Source organism: Capra hircus, chromosome 24, assembly GCF_001704415.2.
Source record: "Capra hircus breed San Clemente chromosome 24, ASM170441v1, whole genome shotgun sequence".
NCBI classification, from domain to species: domain Eukaryota; kingdom Metazoa; phylum Chordata; class Mammalia; order Artiodactyla; family Bovidae; genus Capra; species Capra hircus.
Window position 1 is genome coordinate 48,525,972 of NC_030831.1, and position 22,977 is coordinate 48,548,948.

Genomic DNA, 22,977 nt, shown 5'->3' on the forward strand with positions numbered 1-22,977 from the left:
AACCTCCCGTTCAGGACCAGCTTGGTGGAGCAGTTGCCATTTTCACCAGTCTTCACGGCACAGGGAAAAAAAAGAGTCTTGCATTGGCAATTCAGCACTGCAACCGAGGTATAACATGCATCACTTCCACTCTTAACCCGTTGCCCAGAACTAGTCATATGGCGCCTCCCAACCATGAACACACTAAAAAGTATAATGCTACTACGTGCTGGAAATGGGGAAACCAGAACTGTTTGGTGACGGGCTAGAAGGACTCTCACATGCCCCACTTCTAGAGGAAACTCACCAGGGCCCGTGGCTGACCTCCTCTTCCCCGATCTCCACCACATCGGATCCGGAGCTAGGCAGGTGTCCAGTGAACCCTCAGGGCGTGGGCTGTCAAGATGAGAAAAAGCTCAGAGGTCACCTTATCCGACCCCTGCAGTGCAGGGACCCCCCCCCCCGCACTTCCACCCCCACCTGGTGTGTCCGTTGAGCTGCTGGATGTTTCCAGACATGGGGAGCTCACTGCTTCAAAAGGCGTCTCAGAGCATGTGAGGCAGCTCCACTGATAACAGTGTCTCTGATTCAGCCGAAACCACCTCCTCATAACTCCAGCTGATGGTTTCAGTTTGACTCCCTTCGTCCGTGGCTATTCAGCCTCCGTCCCCGTAGCCCATCATGGCAAGGCTGCTTTCGGAGCTAAAGATCCTCGTTCCTGTCGTGGTTCGTGCATTGCTTTTCATCCACTGATCCAATTAGCACCTCATGGTTGGGTGCCGGGCATCTTGCTGCGGACCGGGATGGCAGATGCGGTGGGTGTATCTCCGTTCTCAGGGAGGGTCTGGTTGGGGGCGGGGACAGGCACTTACATCACAGGGCTAAGAAGTGTGGGGCAGGACACGGTGGCTCCCAGGTTCCGCCTTGGGTTGCTTTGCTGGGAGCGTCGTCAGTATGGACTGCATTCCCTCACACAGCGTGATCTGTGAGCCTCCGCTGCTCTCAGCATGGGAGCCTCTCTCTTCCAGAAGATGCCATCTGTCCCCAACCTCACGGTGACGTCTGGCTCCAGTTCATCTGGAGAAACCAGGGTATAACACTGACCCAACAATATTGATGACTGACTCTTATAGGGAGAACAGTCAGCAAACATTCACCCAGCGCCCACTGTAAACAGGATGAGCCGTGTGGCCTGGTCTCTGCCCTCAGTGTACTTAGTGTCTGGGTAGAGAAAGTAAGGCTTTCTCGAGTGGAAAGCAGCAATCCAAAGCCCAGGTGTTTGTAAATACGGAGAGGAAGGGAGCTGTTGTCTGCAGGGCGGCTGGCATCTGTAGGGGGATGGGCCATGCTGCCATGGTAACTGCATCTGACGGGAGGTGGGAGATATGAGTCCCTGTCCCTGTACCTCTGACTTGCTGTTTCATCACTGGTGAGATACATAATCTTGCTATGGCCTCAGTTTCCCCTCTGAAAAGATGAGGAGATCACTAGACTTAACATCAAAATGTTTTGTGAAAAATATAGACCTAAATTTCCACTTCTGGGAAGATAGAATAGATGTTCTTTTCTATATTCCTTCTGCTAAGTACAACTAAAAGCCTGGCCATTCTATGTAAAACAGACCAAAAATTCTGAAATGTGGAGAGGAGGCAGACTGCTTAGGACCTTGGGACCCGAGAGATGCCGCAGGAGTGACCTCCCTGGGCTTCCTTCTTGCCTCCTGTCTCCCAGACTTGAAGCTGAAGAAGCGAGTAATCAAGAAATGCCAGTGGACGTGGATTTTTCTTTTTTAAGTCCCGACAAAAGACTACTTTCTCCAAGTTTAGGTCTAGGAAAAGGGTGACCAAGCAAGAAAGAAAAGTTAATAGCCCAGGAAAAACCGTGGTCCTGTCCTCACCCCCACCAGCAGAGGCCCAGCGAGAGCCTGGATTTCCCCTTCCTCTGGGCTGTAATGAGACCCCCGAACCCGCTCACCAGGGTGGTGTCCTTGAAGGTAAAGTAGGAAGCTGCAACTTTCATCCCTGCTGGCTGGTAAGAAGCCCCTCGCCTCCCCCCATGGCCCTGCAGAGGGGGGCTTGGACGCCCACCATCACTCAGTGGGATAGAGATGCCTCTCCCGTCCCGGTTAAGATGTGTCAGAGGAAGTTCTAATAAGGAGTTGGGACTTCCACTGTTGCCCGGTGGTCCTGAGGCCACCATAGCAGGGTCAGTAGGGGCCATGTCGAGCCCTGGGACTCCCACCTCCACTGAGCTGTAACAGGTGCCCCCTGGACTTCTGCCTCCACTGGTGGTCACAAGGCTGTACCCCTCTTTTCCCTGCCAGAGTGGTACCACAGAAAGCCAGCTAAAACAGAAGATTTAAATGAGATTCAGAGTCTCATTACATAACACGGAAGTGTCCTGATTACAATAAAAATCATGTGTCATGCCAAGAATTGCGAAGATTTCAAAGTGAAAGAATGAAGATGATCAGTAAATACCAACACTGAGATGGGAAATTGGACTTCATCAAAATGAAAAACTCTCGCTCTGGGTAAAAACCCTTTTTAGAGCATGGAAGAGACAGATTACAAAGGGGGAGAAGATTTTTGCAAAACATGTATCTGACAAAGGACAAACATCTGGAATATATGAAGAACACTCAAAACTCAGCATTGAAAATGGTGCAATTAGAAAATGGTCAAAATATACGAAGAGATATTTTTTTCACCAAAGAGGATATATGACAAACTTAGACAGCATATTAAAAAGCAGAGACATCACTTTGCTGACAAAGGTCCATCTAGTCAAGGCTATGGTTTTTCCAGTGGTCATGTATAGTCATATGTATGGTTGTGAGAGTTGGACCATAAAGAAAGCTGAGCACCAAAAAATTGATGCTTTTGGACTGTGGTGTTGGAGAAGACTCTTGAAAGTCCCTTGGGCTGCAAGGAGATCCAACCCGTCCGTCCTAAAGGAAATCAATCCTGAATATTCATTGGAAGGACTGATGCTGAAGCTGAAGCTCCAATACTTTGACCACCTGATACTTTGACCAACTGACTCATTGGAAAAGACCCTGATGCTGGGAAAGATTGAAGGAAGGAGGAGAAGGGGACGACAGGGGATGAGATGGTTGGATGGCATCACCGACTCAATGGACATGAGTTTGAGCAAGCTCCAGGAGTTGCTGAAGGACAGGGAAGCCTGGCGTGCTGCAGCTCATGAGATCGCAAAGAGTCAGACACGACTGAACTGAGCTGAAAAGATGTCAGATGAGCACACAGGAAGATGTTCACTGTAGCTCTTTATACACCTGTCAGAATGGCTAAAATTTAAAAAAAAGTGACAACGCTGAATGTTGGTGAAGATACAGAGAAGTTGGATGACGCACACATAGCTGGCGGGGGGGGGGCGGGTGTTATGTGGTACAGCCATTCTAAAAAACAGTTTGGCAGTTTCTGGTAAAACTAAACCTACAAGTACCATATGATTCAGCAATTGCACTCCTGAGTGTTTATCCCAGAGAAATGAAAACTTATGCTCACACAATAACCTGTACTCAGATGTCTATAACAGCTTTATTCATCAGAGTCCCAAACTGGAACCAATCCAGATGTCCTTCAACAGGTGAATAGTTAAATACGTTATGGCACTCAGCAATCAAAAGGAATCAGCTGTTGACACACGCAGCAACATGGATGAATCTCCAGGGAATTGTGTAGCGTGAAAATAGGCCAACCCCCCAAAGTTACATATTTCACTAATATCCCAGTCTTAAAATGCCAAGTGGAAAGGGAAATGACAGCCCACTCCAGTATTCTTGCCTGGAGAATCCAAGGGACAGAGGATCCTGGTGGGCTAACAGTCCATGGGGTTGCAAAGAGCTGGACACGACTTAGTGATTAAACAACAACAAAACAATACAATTATAAAAACAGGGAGCAGGTTAGCAGTTCCCCATGGTTACGGGAGGGCACAGGATGAAGTGAGTGTGGGTACGGAGTGCAGCAGGAAAGACCCTCGTGCCAGTGGAAATGTTCAGCTTCCTGACAGTACCGCTGTCAGAACCCTGGATGTGTACCCTGCTGAGCTGCACTCTGCTACAAGCTTCCCCACTGGGGAAACTGGATAAAGGATACATGCATGTGTGTTGTGCTAGTCACTCAGCTGTGTCTGACTTTTTTTGACCCCATGGACTGTAGCCTGCTAGGCTCCTCTGTCCATGGGATTCTCCAGGCAAGAATACTGGAGAGGATTGCCATGCCGTCCTCCAGGGGATCTTCCCGACCCAGGGCTCCTGCGTTGCATGCAAATTCTCCACCATCTGAGCCACTGGGGCTGTGAAATCTCTATTAAAATTTCTTACAACTGGATGTGAATCTGCTGCTGCTGCTGCTGCTGCTAAGTCGCTTCAGTCGTGTCTGACTCTGTGCGACCCCCTGGACTGTACCAGGCTCCACCGTCCCTGGGATTCTCCAGGCAAGAACACTGGAGTGGGTTGCCATTTCCTCCTCTAATGCATGGAAGTGAAAAGTGAAAGTGAAGTCACTCAGTTGTGTCTGACTCTTTGCGACCTCATGGACTGCAGCCTACCAGGACCCTCCATCCATGGGATTCTCCAGGCAAGAGTACTGGATTAGGGTGCAGTTGCCTTCTCCGAGATGTATTCTGTTAAAAAATTTAAAGTACAGAACCTTTTGTTTCATCACAATATTTCAAGGAAATCTCATGTAGAAAACCGAGAGGGCAGAACTGTTTGGTGAGGCAAGGGAGGGCACCCACCTGCTCTCTCCCCAGCTCCATCCACGTCGTCACTCTGGGAACATCTCTGCGGACCTCCCAGGTCAGCCCTGGGCCCTCAAGCCCTCTCCTCCCTGCCCTTCTGTGGTCCTGAGTCTGGTGCTGGCAGGAAAGGGAGGTATCTCTGGGGGCTGGGGAGTTCCAAGAAGGCCTCCTAGTGAGGAACCTTGGAGGATGGGATCATTTCTCTGCACACAGGTATGGGGCAAGCTGAGTGGGACCCTATTCCTTCAGCAGATGCTGGACAGGCAGCCAGCCAGAAGTGGCCTCTGCTGTAGCCCAGTCTAGGATAGGTACTAATAATATTACCATTTGAAATTTTTTATTTAGTTATTTATTGGCCGTGCCTATAGGATCTTAGTTCCCTGACCAGGGATCAAATCTGGGCCCCTTGTGGCAGAAGCATGGAGTCTTAACATTTGAAATGCCAGGGAAGTCCCAGTGTTGCCTTTGAATCCTGGTGGTGGTGGTCGTGGTTTAGTCACTAAGTTGTGTCTGACTCTTGCGATCCCGTGGACTGTAGCCTCCCAGACTTCTCTGTCCATGGGATTCTCCAGGCAAGAATATTGGAGTGGGTTGCCATTTCCTTCTCCAGGGGATCTTCCTGACCCAGGAATTGAATCCGGGTCTCCTGCATTGCAGGCAGATTCTTTACTGGACTGTGCTATGAAGGAAGCCTGGTTAATTAGCCAAGAGACTGGAGAAATGTACTTGGCCACAGACTTTGGTAATGGTCTCCCTCTCCTCCCTAGCCTTTGGGTTTTCAAAGACAGGGTAGAGAGAGAAAGGACAGATTGGAGAAACAGGCAGGAGAGTTCCAGAATGAAAGGAGTGGCCTTGTCTGCTCCTGAACTCATCTCTGGTGCCACTCAGGAGGCTATTTCTTCTGGTCTCTGCTCTCTTGTTCTCCTGCCTCTGGTCTTTCTATTGTCTCACTCACTCAGTCAGTCATTAAGTTGTGTCCGATTCTTTGCAACCCCATGAACTGTAGCCCGCCAGGCTCCTCTGTCCATGGGATTCTCCAGGCAAGAATACTGGAGTGAGTTGCCATTTCCTCCTCAAGAGTATCTTCCCAAGCCAGAGACTGAACCTGCATCTTCTGCGTTGGCAGGCAGATTCTTTACCACAGAGCCACCCAGGAGGGATTGAAACATTGGAGGTCCATCACTGTCTTTCACTCCATCATGTGGGGGGGGGGTGCTGTCCTTGGTGCTGAACATGAACCACCCCACCCAACACACACACGTGCACGCACACACACCTGCGCATGCAGGTGTCAGGACAGGGCTGCTTCTCCTTGGGCCCTGCCCTCCCCCACCACCTCCATCGGCACTTGACTCCTACTAATTCTCTGCTCAAGCAAACCCAAGTCACCCTCAAAATCTGAGGGACCAAGAGGAGCCAGCCTGCCGGAAATCCCTGTTTTAGCCTAGGAGATGCCACTGGGGTCCTTTGGTCTTCAAGTATTCTGTGTAATGTAAAACACTCTCCCAATGTCTCATGTTTCACCTCCTGCCCGCACCCTGACTTGGGAATCACTAATTTAGTCCAATGTTCATGGTACGGAAGAGGCAGCTCAGGTCCAAGGAGCTGGAGCAACCCTCCTGGGGCCCCAGGAAGCAGCTTGCAGACCTTGGGTCCTGCTTTCCCATCCATCCATGCAGGAAGTTTTCCCTGGAGTCCGGAGTCATTGGCATGCATTGTGTCATTTGATACTTAAGTATGTGTTGTTTTTTTGGTTGTATTTTCCTTTTCTGTGACTCCCCATCTAGGTGGTAAGACCTGCGAGGCAGAGATGAGTGCCTCGGGCCTCCTGCAGCCACCTGGTGGCTAGCACTGTGTTAATCCACTATGTGGGTGATAGATTGGGGCTGGGGGCAGGGGACTTGGGAGAGCATCCTTGGAGAGGAAGGAGAGAAGTCTTGTCCACTGTTTAAAAGGACGACCCACCCTGTCAGCTCCCCTGGGAGCCCCAAGCCTGTGGGGTTGCTTGCTCTTGGCTCCTGTGATGGATGGAATCTGTTGGAAAACATTTTGCACCGAGAGAGGGAAATGGACTGGGATTATGAGCCTTCTGAGGAGGGCATCTCTCGGGTACCCAGGTGGGGCCCTGTAGAGCTGACGACCAGCAGCTGGCCCCTGGGGCTGCAGGCCTCAGTCCTGGGCTGGCCAGCTCTGGTGCAGCTGACACAGCAGCAGACATCAGACTGACGTGCTCAGACATCCTCTAGTTGGAACTTCACTTGTGACCCCGCAGATAAAGGCGGGAGTCCTCCTGCTGCCCCCTGCCCTGTTCAGCCAGGTTCTGCCTTATTTCCAAACACTTGCAGCCTAGGATTGTCAACACACACACACATTCACACACCTGTGCACATGCATGTCGTGTGCAGAAGCAAAAATGACTCTGCAGTTGTATATTAATAAAAAACAGCAGCGTAGAAGAGGGTCATTTTTTCCCATTGCACCTGACTGGGCATGTTTTTCTACGGCACAGTGACTCACTCCCATCTTGTTCCGTTCACTCCTGCATGGAGCCCTCTGTCCCTACCCATCCCAGCTCTCACCCCCACATTCCCTCTTTCTCTCACTGCAAGCGATTTATTCCCCGCCCCAGTGCTGCCTTCCCAAGAGACAGGCTTGGAGAACCCAGGTGTTTGTAGGGATGTGGACGTGTGCTTGCATTATGGGAAACTCTGCGGTGGGGTCAGAAGTTATCTGACTCATGTAATGGCAGGGCACTGTGGCTGAGAGCGTAAACGCTGGCCTCACACTCTGTGCATCCCCATCTGGGAAATGAGCTGTGATGTGAGAAGGTTCTCTGAGCCTTGGTTTCCTCATCAGTGAAATGGGCATAATGATGGCAACAGTTGCTTCCTAGGGCTGCCACAGATGTCAAGGGCTCAGGTGGTGCCTGGTGTACCAGGAGTGCAGCAGGGTTTGCGCTCATTCTCCGGAGCCTGTCATCCCCTGAGCTGGGGCAGCTGTGCATCCAGTGTGGCCCTTTGAGAGGCGGCTTCAGTCCCCCTGACGGGGAGCAGCCGTTTCCATTTCTTTTCCCACATGGTGTAAAGTGCTCATTAGCCCTTTGTGATGTGCTCTGTGAGCAGCATGGTTCACCCTGGCAAGGGGCCCCCTAATTGCCAGTTAAAGGGGCTGTTGTGAAGGCTCCAGCAGCATTTAAGTGCTAAAATACGATCCACTGGAAAGCATGATTGTTTCTGAGAAGGCTCCTCAGAACCTCGGCATTGCAACAACTCGGGGGCTGGACCGAGTGACCTCAGGGCCGGGGATGGGGTGGGACTCGCAGGGAAGCCTTGGTCACCAGGGCCAGCTGTGGAACTGCAACTTGGAGAATGTTCTTGAAGAAGCCAGTGAGGCTTTGTGGAGAGCTTTCAGTGCCTAACCATGGAGTCCTTGCAAAGAAAATAATAATGAATGATGCTGTGTCCCAAGACTCAGGAGGGGGTGCGGGTGAGCAGGCAGGAGGACACAACAGAAAAGTGAAGCCAGGGATCCTGCCATGGAGGGGATGGCAGACTAGTTGGGGAAGAGAGTTTTACTGAGCACTTAAGATAGCTATTTCCTAGTGGGGTTTCCTCTGGGGGCACCACAGTCCTGCAGGACTCTCTGTGGAGTAGGAAGGAAGAGTGGGGTGGATTTCTGGCCAGAGACATTTGATGAAAGCTGTGTAGTGTGCTGGGCTTCCCTGGTAGCTCAGCTGGTAAAGAATCTGCCTGCAGTGCAGGAGACCCCGGTTCAATCCCTGGGTCGGGAAGATCCCCTGGAGAAGGGAAAGGCTACCCACTCCAGTCAGTGTTCACGGGCTTCCCTGGTGGCTCAGATGGTAAAGAATCCACCTGCAATGTGGGAGTCCTGGGTTCTATCCCTGGGTAGGGATAATCCCCTGGAGGAGGGCATGGCAACCTACTCCAGTATTCTTGCCTGGAGAATCCCCATGGACAGAGGAGCCTGGCGGGCTGCAGTCCATGGGGTCACAAAGAGTCGGACACGACTGAGCGACTAAGCATGGCATAGCGTGCTGCCACCTACTTGAAGAATCAGCATATAAGACCAATAAAGGCACTGAGAAATTCTGCAATAAAATAATTAATTCTCAGTCATGTGACTCTGTGCATCCCAAATATTTGACTAAGGAGCCTTTTAAAACTTTTTGACACCCAGGAAACTTTTTAATATCCACTGTTTCCAACAGCATATTCCATGGACCCCTCCTGCTGCCCTACTTTTAAACGACCAGCCATCCTGTCCCTCAGTGATTCTGATGCACACTGACGTCTCTGAGCCAGCGGCTTAGTGTTTCTAGAACACGCTGGGAGCACACAGTGGATCAGGAAGGAAATCAGCCACCGGGGTGTGCGCTGCACAGAGTTGGTGCAGGCTTGTAGGGCACCAGCCGATGAGAAAATGGCAGAACCACAGGAGGGAAGGCTCTTGAGCTGGATCCCAAGAGAGAGAAAGACCGAGGGTGGGCGGGAAGGAGACTTGTTTTCTCTGAGTGCAGGCAGATGTGCTCTGCCTGCAATAAAGCCAGGGCCTTCGGGAGCTTGGGGCGGCCTCCGAGCCCTTTCATAGACAGGGTCTGAGCCGCACAGCCACACGGAGCCTTGCCCGTGTGCCAGGAGGGCCCGGAGGCCCCTGTAGCAGCAAGGGGAACAGCCATGCCCCCCCAACCTTCTTCCCTGCCCTGTCTGTGTCTTGGGGGTTTCATGGTTTGAGGACTGGAGGCCAAGGTCAGGAAGATCCACTGGAGAGGGAAATGGCAACCCACTCCAGTATTCTTACCTGGAGAATCCCCATGGACAGAGGAGCCTGGCGTGCTAGTCTATGGGGTTGCAGAGAGTCGGTCGCGACTGAGCAACTAAGCAGCAAGCAGCCCAGGACTCAGGAAAGGGGAGCATCCAGGCGCTTGATGGTTTCAAGGGCTTAGCCTGGATCTGACTCCACACGGCAAGTGGCCCCAGGGTCGCCTGGGCGCTGTCGACCCGGAGCTGACGGGCGCTGGGGTGGGCGTGGGAAACCATTAGGGTCCTGGCTGTCAGTTTGGTGGCAGCGGTCACCCCACCAGTGAGTCCTGGCCCCTCTGGGCACCAGCTGGATCACCACCTCAGCTTCATCAAGGGACCAAGAGGGGAGTCTCTGCTGGTTGAGGCTCTTCCCTTCCTGCACTGAGACCTGAAGGACACAGACTTTGCTTCCAAGAGCCAGGCCCTTTCTCCAGCCCCGGGTGGTAAAAGGTCTCATGCAGTGATTATATGCCTGTCACGTCCCATCGCCCAGAACTCTCAGACGCCCAGGTTCTTGTTACGTGCTGCAGTCATCGTGCCAAAGGGAGCAGCGACAAGTAAGTCATCCCCGTCACCGGGATTTGCGCTGTGGGCTTCTCCAGACATGGCCCTCTGCCCTGTTATGATGCTGGCCTTAGTGGGGGTCACCCTGCTATTGCATTCAGCAAGAGAGGCCACAGCCTTGCCTGCTGCCCTCGGCACATCCTGTTTAGCGGCCCCAAGAGTCCTGGTTCTTGCCCAGCGCCGTTGCCTCCTCCGGGGATGCTGTGCACACTTTGTTTCCCTGGGACCGTGGGACCCCAGGGCTCCAGGCCCCTGGTCTAATAGGGGCTCGTCCTGCCATTTCTGTTCCTCAGCTCAGTGAATCAGTCATGCTGTGGGGGAGGGAATGGAGGCGAGAGGTAGACCCGAGTGAGGAGTGGAAGTGGAGGGGTGAGATGGAGGCTTCCGCTGGGTGCGGGATGCTGCTTGCTGAACCGGAGGTTGAGCTGATGGGAGGGTGATGGGGGGACGGTTGAGTAGCAGGGTGTTTGCTGGAGACTGCAGTGGTCTTGGAGTTTTCGGCATTTAAAATAGGGCTCAGGTTGTCTCCGTCAGCTCAGGAATAAGTTCTCTGGGTTGCTGTGAGGGTGGGTGGGAATTATGAGGACTCCATGGTGGCCCAGTTGGTAGTTAATCCGCCTGCAGTGTGGGAGACCTGGGTTCCGTCCCTGCGTCAGGAAGATCCCCTGGAGAAGGGAACGCCTCCCCACTCCAATATACCAGCCTGGAGAATTCCATGGACAGAGGAGCCTGGTGCGCTGCAGTCCATGAGGTCACAAACAGACACGACTGAGCAACTTTCACTCACTCACTCACACACATGAGGAAATGTGTGGAGAGAGTCTATAAACTATGAAGTACTGAAAAAAATAGAGGCTTCTTGCCTCCGAATGGAGCCGGTGCTGCAGCGTATGATTGAAGGGGTGGGGCCTCGCTTTACAGGGAATCACCTGCTTAGGGGCTCAGGGCGCAGCTCCTGCAGCTGCCCCCCTGTCACTCTTCCCCACCAGCAGCCAGCGGGGCCTTGTCCTGGACTCCCAGAATCCAGAGGCTTATAGGTCCTCTGCCGGGGACGCTGCTTCAGAAGAGGCTGGGGCCTGAGCTTGCGATGCCCAGGCACCTCATTCAGTTGGTGCTCCCTACATGGGGCAGGTGGTGGAGAGCCTCCCCTCTCTGCTAGGAGGGGTGCTGGTCTCATAGCCACTACCTCCAGCCTCCAGCCTCCAGCCCAGGAGGGAGCTTTATGTGCATTTGGACTGTGGTGCTGGAGAAGACTCTTGAGAGTCCCCTGGACTGCAAGGAGATCCAACCAGTCCATCCTAAAGGAGATCAGTCCTGAATATTTATTGGAAGGACTGATGCTGAAGCTGAAGCTCCAATACTTTGGATACCTGATATGAAGAACTGACTCATTGGAAAAGACCCTGATGGTGGTGAAAGATTGAAGAGGGGAGGAGAAGAGGACCACAGAGGATGAGATGGCTGGATAGCATCACCAACTCGATGGACATGAGTTTAAGTAAGCTCCAGGAGTTGGTGATAGACAGGGAAGCCTGGTGTGCTGCAGTCCGTGGGATTGCCAAGAGTCGGATACGACTGAGCAACTGAACTGAACTGACTGGAGTGTTCATGAGTTACCTTCAAGATGAATCACACTCCTCCCTGTGAGATGCTTGCAGTCCCGGGTGTAGCTGCGGCTTCCCCTCCCTTTTACATGGTTGTTCTCTCTCCATCCTATGTTCCTCCTTCTTTCAGGGCCTCAGATCTCAGGGCGGTTACTCCATCCTGACATCCTAATCTGTGAATCAGTCTTTCAGGCACAGAGACAGCAGGGCCTCTGCCTCTCAGGGTGGAGTCTCTTCCACCAGTTGGCAGGCATCGGAGGTGGACCTACTCTGTGCCCGGCTTGGCCACTGTGGGGGAACAAGAACAGAAGGCTGGTGCAGTCCAGGAGCTTAAAATGTAGTTGGGGTCATGGATGAACTGTGAGGACATGACGTTAAGTGAAGTAAGCCAGTCACAGAAACAGACAAATACTGAGATGTTACACTTGTGTAAGGTACTTAGAGTCATCAAAATCACAGACAGAAAATAGAGTGGCTGCCAGGGTCTGGGGGAGGGGAAAATGGGGAGTTATTGTTCAATGGGGATAGACTTCCAGTTTTTCAAGATGAGAGGAGTTATGGGCATGGGTGGTGCTGATGGTTGCATGATATTGTAAATGTATTTAGTACCACTAAACTGTACAGTTAAAGTGGTTAAGGTGGTAGATTTTACATTATGTGCATTGGGCCACAATAAAAATGTTTTGAAAAAAAATCTTACTTGGGGAGATCTAACATTCTCTGGGTGTAAGAGAGTGATACAAAACAGTGGTCCGCTCCAAGTAAGCTGGATTTGTAAGGCCGTCCTGGAGGAAGGCGTGAGCTTCACTCTGGGTATCATCTTCAGAAGCAGGGTTGGGTTTGTTTGATTTTTTTTTTTTTTTTGACCTTTGCTTTCGAAGTCATTTGGAAATGCTGCACTTACTGATAATTATCTTTGCGGCCTGGGAAGGGTGTCATGAACAAGCCCGTTGATGTCTCAGGAGGATGGAGGCTGTCCTCATGTGGGGGTTGATTAATATTAATAGAAGGTGAGTCGCTCCAGCCGCCTGCAATGTCAAAGCTGCATCTGAAGCAAGCAGGACACCAGGAGTTGGGGTGGGTAGGGTGATAAGGCAGTTCACAGAAGGACAGGAGGGACTGATCCTGGAGCACAAGCAGCCACCTAACTAGAGGATGTGAATCAGGCCACAGTTGATTAGTGATGTCTGCCACTGGTGGGAGAGGGGGTGATCTCAGCACAGGTGCCAGTGAGGAGCCACCCACAGCAGTTGGCCCTACATGCTCAAGTATCCTTTTATTCGAGTATGAGGACTCTGAAGTCCAAAATGGTGACATAACTTCCCTGAGGTCACATGGGTCATTATGGCAAGAGGAGAACACGTGTTTGAGGAAGACGATGAAAGTATCTCGAAGGGTATGAATAATGGTGTTGGCAGGGTGGGGCGGGGACACAGTTCAACCCACAGCAATCACTGAGGAGCATTTGGGAGGCCCCTAGTAGGCCCTGACCAGGACCAAGAGGGGGTGATGTTGGGGACCTCTGACTCGCCCGCTTGGGGGCCCCTCGACACACTGCTGGGCTCCCCGTGCAAACCCAGGAGGCCTTCAGGTCACCCGGCACGCCTCACCGTGTCCTTCCAGGGCCCCTTTCCACCCCCGGCCCCCTTTTCCAGGATGACTGCGCCCCTCCTTTTCCCTCTGCTCACCTGACCCCCCGAATCCTTACTCAGGGGAGCCCCTCTCTGTTCCACAGGAACGTTGCCCATGCCTTGGCCCCGCGGTGGCAGCTTGAGTCAGTGATTATTTGTCATGTGTGTGTCATCCCCTGCCTCTCTTCGCCGGCAAGGCCTGGGAAACACTTTTGTGTTTTCAGCTCCTGCCCAGGCCTATTCCCGTGGAAAGATCTTAAAGGAAGATTTCCTGGTGTATGAGCTTGCGGATCTGAGAAGTGACAAGTCCCGGGATAGATCATCATAAAAATAAGGCTGGGGATTCTACCAGGAATCCAACCAGAATGTCATAGCACCCAGAGAAGAAAGAGCATCCAGCTCAGGGGATTTTCACAAACTGGACACACTCAGGAAAGCAGCGCCTAGATTCAGAACAGACGTTACCAACCCCCTAGGACCCCCTGAGGCCCTTTTCCAGTTACTGTCCAAACTCCATCTCCATACATTAGTTTGCCTGTTCTTGAACTTTATATAAATTGAGTCAGAGAGCGGGTGCTCTTGTGTCTAGACTCCTTTATTCCCCTCTGCACTTGTGGGCTTTATTTCTGTTGCTGCGTATTGTTTTAGCTTGTTCATTCTCACTGTGTGTCATATTCCAGTATGTGAACACACCACAGCTAATTTGCCTGTTTCACCTGTTGCTAGGCATTCCAGTGGCCTCCAGCTGGTAGCTATTATGAATGAGGCAGTGCTGTATTCTATGCTGTAAATGGCTTCTGAACATCTGTGCACATTTCGGCTGTGTTTGTACCTGGGAGTGGAGTCCTGGATTATAAGGCATGCACACGGTCAGCTTCAGTAGAGGTGGAAGTACTGTTTTTAAAGAGTGTGGTGATGGAAGAAAGCCTGTGGGGGTCATGATGTTACCGAGCCAAACTTGGGTCTGCTTGCCTACGTACACGAAAACCAATGTACCGATTCTGGGTTGTGGTGAAGCCAAGTGAAGTGAAAGTCGCTCAGTTGTGTCCAATTCTTTGCTACCCCATAGACTACATAGCTATGCAGCCCGTGGAATTCTCCAGGCCGGAATACTGGAGTGGGTAGCCTTTCCCTTCTCCAGGGGATCAAACCCAGGTCTCCTGCATTGCAGGTGGATTCTTTACCAGCTGAGTCACAAGGGAAGCCCACTCCAATACTGGAGTAGGTAGCCTATCCCTTCTCCAGGGGTTCTTCCCGACCCAGGAATCGAACTGGGGTCTCCTGCATTGCAGCTGGATTCTTTACTAACTGAGGTATCAGGGGAGCAAAGTGATGAAGCAGAGTGTACGGTTGCCAAGTAAGGTGTCCAGGAGAGCTAGTGCTTAAAAGCCCCAACGCCGCCCCCACAGGCCTTCAGGGGAAGGACTTTAAAGACAGGGTGAGGGAGGGGGGTTGTGAGGTGTGCGCTCAGCTCAGAGACGTTCTTCTGATTGGTTGGTGGTGAGGTAATTGGGCATCAACATCAGCAGCCTTCTGGTTCCAGCCCATCTGGAATCTCCGTGCTTGTGGTCAACATGCAGTTAACATCTTCCACCTGGTGGGGGTTAAGTGTCTGCAGAGCAGCTCAAAGGACATGATTCAGAATATTATCTGTAGACCTTGAGGAAGAACTAAAGGTCCCAGCATTTTTTTTTTAATGGCTAAGCTATTATTATTTTATCTTGCTTGTGCATTTTCTCATTTCTCTGTTAAATTTACTCTTTGGAACTCGGGAAAGGCCTACGAGGCTAAAGTCTTTCTACAGACAAGAGGCAGGGGGAGGAACATAGGAGGGGGTTGGGTCTGTTCTGGGAAGGCCCCATAGGGTCCTGCTCGGTTTCAAAGAGGGATGGTGGCATCTGGAGTGAAGACGGGGAACTGGCAAACTTGTGGCAGAGACCATCAGCCAAGGGGCAGATCGCAGAAGCTGGGTCATGTCTGTGGGAAGAATCACATAGGGAACATCAGAGGATAAAGACCAGAGCGTTAGAAAAGTTCCTTTGCTGGAATTGTTGGTCCGTGGGGGCTTCTTGGGCTTCTCTAGTGGCTCAGCAGTAAAGTCTGCTTATGATCGAGATGCCTTGGTCAAGAAGATCCTCTGAACAAGAAAATGGCAACCCACTCCAGTATTCTTGCTTGGAGAATCCCATGGACAGAGGAGCCTGGTGGGCTACAGTCCCTGGGGTCGCAAGAATCGGACAAGACTGGAGCAACTAAACCACCACTTTGGGGGCTTCTTGATGCCGCCTGATTTCAGGGTGTGGGGCTTAATTCCACAGGAAGTCAGCCTCCCAGCAGACCTTCCTGCGTGCCTGGCTCCACAGAGTCCCTGCCTGGGGAGACGCCCCACCATCAGACTGGCAGTGCTGGAGGCAGCTCACCAGTGCAGAGGCTTTGAGGAGGGAGCCACGGGCTGGCACGGCAGAGCCCTGGGGTGCCCTGCACCCGACCACACAGCTCTGCCAAACACTGTCGAAGTGAGGGCCCATGCCTGGGGGAGGCCAGGGTTCCCCCTGACTCATACACGCTGCGTACACCCGCTGGGACCCTTCAGCGGCCCCCTCCAATGTCCAGGCTGCTCAAGGGGGCAGGGCTCTGCCATCCTCTCTGGGATTGGGCCTTCTGCCCACTTGTTTCGTGTCCTGGCTGGGCAAATAACACCCCTCTTTCATCCTCCATGTCTTCCAGAATGGCAGCAAAGACACCTCTTTGGACATGCTGGGCACAGATATCTGGGCTGCCAACACCTTTGAATCCTTCAGGTGAGCTCCCCTTCCTCGTGTGTGTGTGGCTCCAGCTGGGACCCCGGCTTCCTGGTCCTTATTCCCTGAGGGACCCTTTGGGGGCCAAGTTCATGTTGAGAGTTCACTGCCCTGGAAGTGGAGGGGAGTGAAGTAGAGAGGATGAGGCTGGAGGAAGGAGGGGAGAGAGAGAAGGAAGGAGACAGCTGGGGTGGGGTCCAAGGGAAGGAGAGGAGGAGACGAGAAGAGAAGATGCAAAGAGAAGAGTGTGAAAGGGAGAGACAGATGCCCCCAGTCCGACCCCAGGGAGGGGGCGCCGTCCTGGGGAGGTGGAGGACAGAGGAGAGCGGTGCTCGGTGCGCGTTAGACAAGCTGGGGTGGAGCGGGGCTGCCCCAGGGAGAGGCCCGGAGAAAAGGAAGCACTGTCAGTGCTTCCAGCTCTTGGAGGTTTCTGATGGGCCAGGCTGCAAGGGCAGGCGTTGGCCAGACTCCCCAAGGACATGGGCTCGGCGCCCCTGAAGGGTTTGCTGATGAGCACCTGTCAAGGTGTCCGCCCCTTTTGGGAGTGACAGCTCAGGCCACAGATGACCCTTGAGCTCAGCTGTGCCCCCAGCCCCAGAGCTGGTCAACTCTGGGTGTGCTCCAGGCACACCCTGGCTCCGGCTTGCTCAGCACAGAAGTGCCATCGGTCTCCCCCCAAGACCGGTACTCAGGGGACTTGGCCCCCTGTTTCCCCACTGACAGACTCAACCCCAGACTTTCCGGTGTTTTAGGGGGACCGCTGAGAGCCGGGAAACCCTGGCCTCCCCCAGGCACAGGCCCTCACTTCGACAGTGTTTGGCAGAGCTGTGTGGGGGTCAGGCCCACACTTGTGTGTTTTATAGGCATCCATTATCTCAGAGCAGGGTTAAAGAAGGGGAAGGCTTTGTAGGCAGGCCACTGCCCCATGATCCGTGAGCACACGGCTGAGGAGCCAGGCTCCGTTCCGAGTGAGGGGTCCCTGCCTGGCCCTGCCTGTGGCCGGTGGGCGCCTCCCCTTCCTGCCCACCCCTTTCTGAGCTGCTTCTCCTCCTGGCGCCTCCCCCAGGGTGTCCCCTGGGGCATCTCATCTCCATCACTAACGGGACTCATCCCCTTTCTCGCCCTCTAGTGGTGCCACCTGGGACCTGCAGCCTGAAAAGCTGGACTTCACCCAGTTCCACAGGAAGCTTCGACACACGCCCAAGCAGCCCCTGCCACACATCGACCGGGAAGGGTAAGCGGCAGCCAGGGGCTTTCACAGAGCGGCCAGTGAGGCGGGGGACAGCTGTGTCCCTCCGGGAGCTGGGGGGCGGGGGGCCTTTCCCCGGCAGGCAATGCCCAGAGAGGCTCACTGGCTCAGACCTGCAGGTTCACTGGCCTCTCCCTGGACCCCCGCACCCTTCACTGACCAGCCCCCGTGAACCATACTGCCTGCTCGCCTTCCTGACCTCTCACAGTGACCCTGCTTGGCCGTGGTCCAGCGCAGCGGCTGAGACCTGCTGATGGGAGCGGAGATCGATGGGTCCACCCCCAGGGTCTCAGGTTTGGGAGGTCTGGGGGGTGGGGCCCGGGGGGTTTGCATGTCTAACGAGTCCTCAGGAAATGCTGCTGCTGCTCGGGGCCCTGCTCTACCAGCCTCTGCAGTCCCTGCTGCTTTGCCCCGGTGTCCCCTTCTTGACTTAGTTTGTGCATCACTGTCCACTTCCGCTTTGAGAGATGGTTTCAGGGACTTCCCGGGCAGTCCAATGGTTAGCACTCTGCGCTTGCTCTGCAGGTGAAACGAGTTAGATCCCCGGTCCAGGACTTAAGATCCTGCAGGCTGTATGGTTCGGCCAAAAAAAAAAAAAAGATGGTGTCAGGGCCTGGGCTCACTCTGGACAGGAAAGTGACTCCAGACAGACATGGGGCGGCGGGTGTGGTGTGTGAGACAGCTGGTTGCTTGTCTTCCTTACTTTTAAAATAATTTCTGTTTTTTCATCACTCAGTCGTGTCCGACTCTTTGCAACCCCATGGACTGTAGCACGCTAGGCTTCCCTCTCCTTCACCACCTCCCATAGTTTGCTCAAACTCATGTCCATTGAGTCAGTGATGCTGACTCAAAATTCACATAACATAATATTAGCCCTTTGAAGGTGTTCAACTCAGTGGCATTTGGTACATTGATAATGCTGTGTAACCACCACCTCTCTCTAGTTCCCAAACTAGATGGTAATCCTATTTGAACTTTCTGAGGAACAGCTAAATTGTTTTCCACAGCAGCTGGATGTTTCGCATTGCCAGCAGCAACATGCACGGGATCCCATTTCTCCACGTCCTCACCAACACTTGCTGTTTTCCATTTTCTTTTAAGTCTACTCATGGCTTTTTATTTTTTCCTTCCAGTCCTTACCCATCCACCCTTGTCTCCCTGTCACTTCAGATCTAAATATAACTGACATTGTGGGGTGCATTCCTGCATCTCACCTGTCCCGCCGCTAACTCTGCCCACCCCACCCACCCTGAGTGGTCACCGTCCTCTTGGCAGTGGTCTCCCTGCAGTGTCAGTGACAAAACCTGAGAGGGAGACGCTCGAATCCTTATTTCAGAGATGAAACGCAGCTCAGAGATGCACAGTAACCTGCCCAGGAACAGAACCGTGGTTTAAGTCCTTCTGATACCATCCAGTGTTCAGGCTCAAGGATACCAGAGTATCCTTGAATCGGCTTGATCCCCTTAAGTTTTTATGTAAAATGACATGCATATTTTGGGGGGCAGAGGCCCAGACACTCGTATCAGACTTTCCCAGGGGACCCCATCTTCTCGCCTGTCCTATCTCTGCTTGTGTGGTTTCTATACGGACTTTTGGGATGATTTTTGGGGATGGAGAAAGGACATGCCTTTGAACACGGAGGCATCCTGTTAGGAGGAGATAGTGCCAAGCAGAGATCCAACCGCAGGGCTTCCTTGACCCTGCCTCACTCACGCCCGTCCATCCACTCACCCACTGACCATCCCCTCTGTCCTCCCCCTCGGCAGCGCTGGAGGCATCTCCTCCTGAGCTGCTGGACTGCACAAGGCTGGGCCCTCCAGGCTTCTGAGTTTAGGAAAGCTGACCTTTCTTCAGCTTAAGTTGGCTTAAAGCTTAACATTCAGAAAACCAAGATCATGGCATCCGGTCCCATCATTTCACAGCAAATAGATGAGGAAACAGTGAAAACAGCGAGAGACTTTATTTTGGGGGGCTCCAAAATCACTGCAGATGGTGACTACAGCCATGAAATCAAAAGACACTTACTCCTTGGAAGGAAAGTTATGACAAACCTAGACAACATTTTAAAAAGCAGAGACATCACTTTGCCAACAAAGGTCCGTCTAGTCAGGGCTATGGTTTTTCCAGTAGTCATGTATGGATGTGAGAGTTGGATTATAAAGAAAGCTGAGTGCCAAAGAATTGATGCTTTTGAACTGTTGTGTTGGAGAAGACTCTTGAGAGTCCTTTGGACTGCAAGGAGATCTAACCAGTCCATCTTAAAGGAGATCAGTCCTGGATGTTCATTGGAAGGACTGATGCTGAAGCTGAAACTCCAGTACTTTGGCCACCTGATGCGAAGAGCTGACTCATTGGAAAAGTCCCTGATGCTGGGAAAGATTGAGGGCAGAAGGAGAAGGGGACGACAGAGGATGAGATGGTTGGATGGCATCACTGACTCAATGGACATGAGTTTGGGTAGGCTCTGTGAGCTGGTGATGGACAGGGAGGCCTGGCGTGCTGCAGCTCACGGGGTTACAAAGAGTTGGACATGACTGAGCAACTGAACTGAACTGAACTGACCTTTGCCCAGGTCAAGTTCAGGAGCTGTTTTTCTGCAGAAGTGATGCTCCTGCCTTCCCTGAAGTGTGGGCCAGTTGGAGCTTGCAGTGTGCCTTGGGAAAGGAAGGAGTAGTTTGCACCTCTGAAGCCTGGTCACAAAGCTGGCTGAGTCCCCAGATGGTGAGGAACACACACAGTATACCATACGGCCCCTTCCCAGAAGTATTTTTATCCACTCTACCGTTAAAAGGAGACATGAGCCCATTCATACTTGAGACTGTGTGTACACACTCAGAGTACACAGTGTAAACTAAGGGCCAGGTGCGAGTTAAATAAAGTAAATGCAGAGCGGGGCAGAGAAGCCAGCGGTGAAGAGGACTGATGCACAGTCTGGGGAAGGCTTCCGAGAGAGGTGGCGTTTCCCTGGGACGCGCCTGTCTCTCCTCTTTCCCCTGGGAGCACATGGACGGTGAAACCGCTGGGGAAACTGAGGCCCAGAGGACAGAAGTGATGACACTGCCTCACGGACTGAGGCTGTCTAGTGGGGATCGAGTGGTGAAGCCAGGTTTTCTGAAGGTGTCTACACCAGTTCATGCAAATTAACATCCTAACAAACTACAGTTTGGCAGCAGTAACAAATGACTGTCCAGGGAGAGAAAGGTTCCCCTATTGCTGAGGGTCCTTGTCCCTTCTGGATCTGGAGGAACTGGCCACACCCACTCATCACCAGGCTTACTCACTGGGAGGAGCCGCCCAGATTTGCTGACAGTCTCCCCACCCCTCACCAGACACATGGGGTGTGTGTGTGTGTGTGTGTGTGTGTGTGTGTGTGTGTGTGACACCGTGTGTGTGTGTGTGACACCTGGTGTGTGTGTGTGACACCTGGGGGGTGTGTATGTGTGTGACACCTGGGAGGTGTGTGGGTGTGTGTGCACGCACGCTCTGTCATGTCCGACCCTTTGGCCCATGTACTGTAGCCCACCAGGCTCCTCTGTCCATGGGATTTCCCAGGCAAGAATACTGGAGTGAGTTGCCATTTCCTCCTCAAGGGGATCTTCCTGACCCAGGGAGCGAACCTGCGTCTCTTGGGTCTCCTGCATTGGCAGGCGGATTCTTTACCACTGGCTCTCTGGCCAAATCCCATCTCTCTTGTGTGGCTGGGGAGTTTGGGTGCAGCGCCCTGTGGCCACCTTGTGGCTGAGCCAAGAGCCATGTTCCTCCTTAGGGTCTGGCAGTACTGGGGATGCACTTGACATACCCAGCCTCTGCAGCAGCCCTTGGAAGTAGGGTACCACCCGGTTGCCAAGGCTTCCCACAGCCCGCGTTTCCATGGAGGGACAGAAATCAGAGAAGGCTGTTGCCTTGGAAACCCTGTTGGCAGCAGTGACTCAGCTGATCTGTAGCCACCTTAAGACCTCCTCCAACCTGCCTGGCCCTCCAGGGGGTTCTGGGCCCTAGACCTAGGGAGACAGCAGCCCTTCCTGCTGATTGGACCCTAGAGGCTGCTGATGTGGAAATAAAGGGCCCAGGCAAGCTAGGCAAGTGTCTGAGGGGGGCTGGAGTCAGAGGTGCGGTCCCTGTGCACGTGACCTGGGGGTGGAGGGGTCAGCCATTCCCGCCGGCCAGAATCTCCGCTTCCCTCCTTCCGGCTGCCAGGACTCACAGGGAACACAGGTGACTTCAAGCAGTCGGTTCCTTTGCGGGCCAGCCTGTTTCTACCAGGCAGATTTGTTAGCTGAAAGGCATGTCTCCAGACCTCTCTCCAGCTCTGCAGTCCTGCACCATCACCACTAGGGTGGGGCCGGAAGGGGCAAGAAAGTCCCCTTACACCCCTCTCCCACCCCAGCTGCACCGGCGGAACCCGCGCTGTGCTTCCAGAGCGGGCCCTGCGATTCCTCTTGCCCCTGGGTCCCACGCTTGCCCCCCACCCACCTCCCGCTAGAACCCGGGCCTTCTTGCTGGCTGCGCGGTGTTTCGCTCCAGGCCTCTGCCTGGGACGTTCTCCCAGATGCTCTGCTGGGCCAGCTCCCCTCCCAGCTCCGCTCCCTCCGCCCCGGGCCGCCCTGGGTGCTGCTCCTCTGAGCTCCGCTGCTCTCACCCTGCTCTTGCTGCCCGCCTGTGACCCCGAGGGCCCAGCCCGAGACAGAGCCCCCAAGGACAGAAGCGTGTGTTGAAGGAAGCGTCGATCATACCCCCGCCCCGTTCCCCCTGACTTCCCCCAAGCCCTAGTGGGTTTTGCAGCCACGGTTTCCCTTGGGGATCCAGGGCTCCTCAGTCCGTAGGACTTTGGGCTACAGTCCATGGGGTCGCAAAGAGTCGGACACGACTGAGCGACGGCGCTTCGCTTCGCTTCGCTTATCTCGTGCTGCCCCCTGCTGGTCCTCAGGCTCAGCGCCCTCTTAGTCCGAGTTGAGGACTCCTGTGAGCCATCTGAGGGCAGGAACCACGTGGGATTTATTTTCCACGACCCCAAGAAAGGTCGGCAGATCCCCAAACACAAGAGATTCTGTGAAAATATTTGATGAAATAAACTGATTACTCTGAAACTTGAGAGGCGCATTAACTGCAGCTGGAAAATGCTGCCACCAGCCCATTGGGCAGCTCTTGCCACAACCTGGGCTAATAATAATACATTTCTCTGGTGGCTCAGTGGTAGTAAAGAAACTGCCCTCCAGTACAGAAGGTTTGGGTTCAATCCCTGGGTGGGGAGGATCGCCGGGGGAAGGAAATGGCAACCCACTCCAGTATCCTTACCTGGGAAATCCCGTGGACAGAGGAGCTTGGTGGGCTACAGTCTACCGGGTTGCAAAGAGTCAGACACGACTGTGAGAAAATAACTGCAGAAGTAGTGACTAACACTCACTAGGCTCTGAGCATACACCAATCCTAGTGTAACTGCTTGCTGCCCATCGTCTAAACTCAGCACAGCTTCAGGAGGTAAGAACTATTGTTATTTGCACTTCAAAGGATGATAAACTTGCGGAAAAACTGAGTAACTTGCATGAGGCTGTGTTGGCTCCA

At 53.2% G+C, this 22,977-nt stretch overlaps 1 protein-coding gene across 1 annotated transcript in view; it reads left to right on the forward strand.

Moving 5' to 3' along the window:
- CTIF (cap binding complex dependent translation initiation factor) overlaps nt 1-22,977 on the forward strand; it is a 327,661-nt gene that overhangs the window by 100,025 nt on the left and 204,659 nt on the right. The window contains 2 exon segments of the mRNA XM_018039521.1: nt 16,093-16,166; nt 17,296-17,400. Of these exon segments, the coding sequence (XP_017895010.1) occupies nt 16,093-16,166; nt 17,296-17,400 (179 nt within the window).